The sequence below is a fragment of the Meleagris gallopavo genome, unplaced genomic scaffold, assembly GCF_000146605.3.
Source record: "Meleagris gallopavo isolate NT-WF06-2002-E0010 breed Aviagen turkey brand Nicholas breeding stock unplaced genomic scaffold, Turkey_5.1 ChrUn_random_7180001873574, whole genome shotgun sequence".
NCBI lineage: Eukaryota > Metazoa > Chordata > Aves > Galliformes > Phasianidae > Meleagris > Meleagris gallopavo.
This window is the reverse complement of record NW_011138289.1, coordinates 1-692: the sequence shown is the minus strand read 5'-3', so window position 1 is coordinate 692 and position 692 is coordinate 1. Positions and strand designations below refer to the sequence as shown.

The 692-nt window shown below is 62.3% G+C and overlaps 1 protein-coding gene across 1 annotated transcript; it reads left to right on the top strand.

The window, feature by feature from the left end:
- Positions 1-6: 6 nt before the first annotated feature.
- On the top strand, positions 7-687 carry LOC116217678 (leukocyte immunoglobulin-like receptor subfamily A member 5; the record flags this gene model as incomplete). The annotated part of the gene is made up of 4 exons (XM_031557599.1): positions 7-28; positions 102-137; positions 254-532; positions 614-687. Coding segments are annotated over exons 1-4 (411 nt in total), but the record flags the coding sequence as incomplete, so codon positions are not given.
- Between the last annotated feature and the right edge of the window lie 5 nt (positions 688-692).

The window sequence follows — 692 nt, the reverse complement described above, 5'->3', positions numbered from 1 at the left end:
GCACCAATGGCGCTGGCCCTCATCCTGGGTGAGTGACAATGGGGACGTGGTGCCACGGGGGTTGGTGGCCCTGTGTGGGACCAGGACCGTGTCCCTTGCAGGTTGGTGGCCGGTGGCAGCGAGCAGGGCACAGCAACGTGAGTATGGGGACAGGGGGGAGAATGGGGAGAGAGGGAGGGAAGTGTGGTAGGGGTCATCAGAGAGGCACAGGAGGGTGTGCAGGGACAAGGCTGACTGCTGTCCCCTGTCCCAGTGCCCCCACCCTCTCTGTCGCTGCACCCCAGCCAGGGGGTGTCCCTGGGGGACACTGTCACCCTGCGCTGCCACCTGCCCCAGCTGGCTGCCCGGGTCCGGCTCTGCCAGGAAGAACGATTCATCTCCTGCATGTACAAGCACCAGGTACAGAACACGGCTGAGTTCTCCTTTGTTAGCACAAGTAAGGAACATGCGGGGACTTATCGGTGCCAGTACCAGGTGTCAGAAGAATGGGGGGCATGGCAGAAGACTGACCCCGTGGAGCTGGTTGTGACAGGTGAGAGTGCTGGGGACGATGGGTGGCTCTGATCGATGCCCACAGGGCTGTGTCTCATTGCTGTCCACTCTCTGCGCACAGATTCCGACTTACCCCCACCTGCCGTTTCCCTGCGCCAGGAGGGATGTGTGGAGATGGGGACCAACGTCACCCTCTGTGT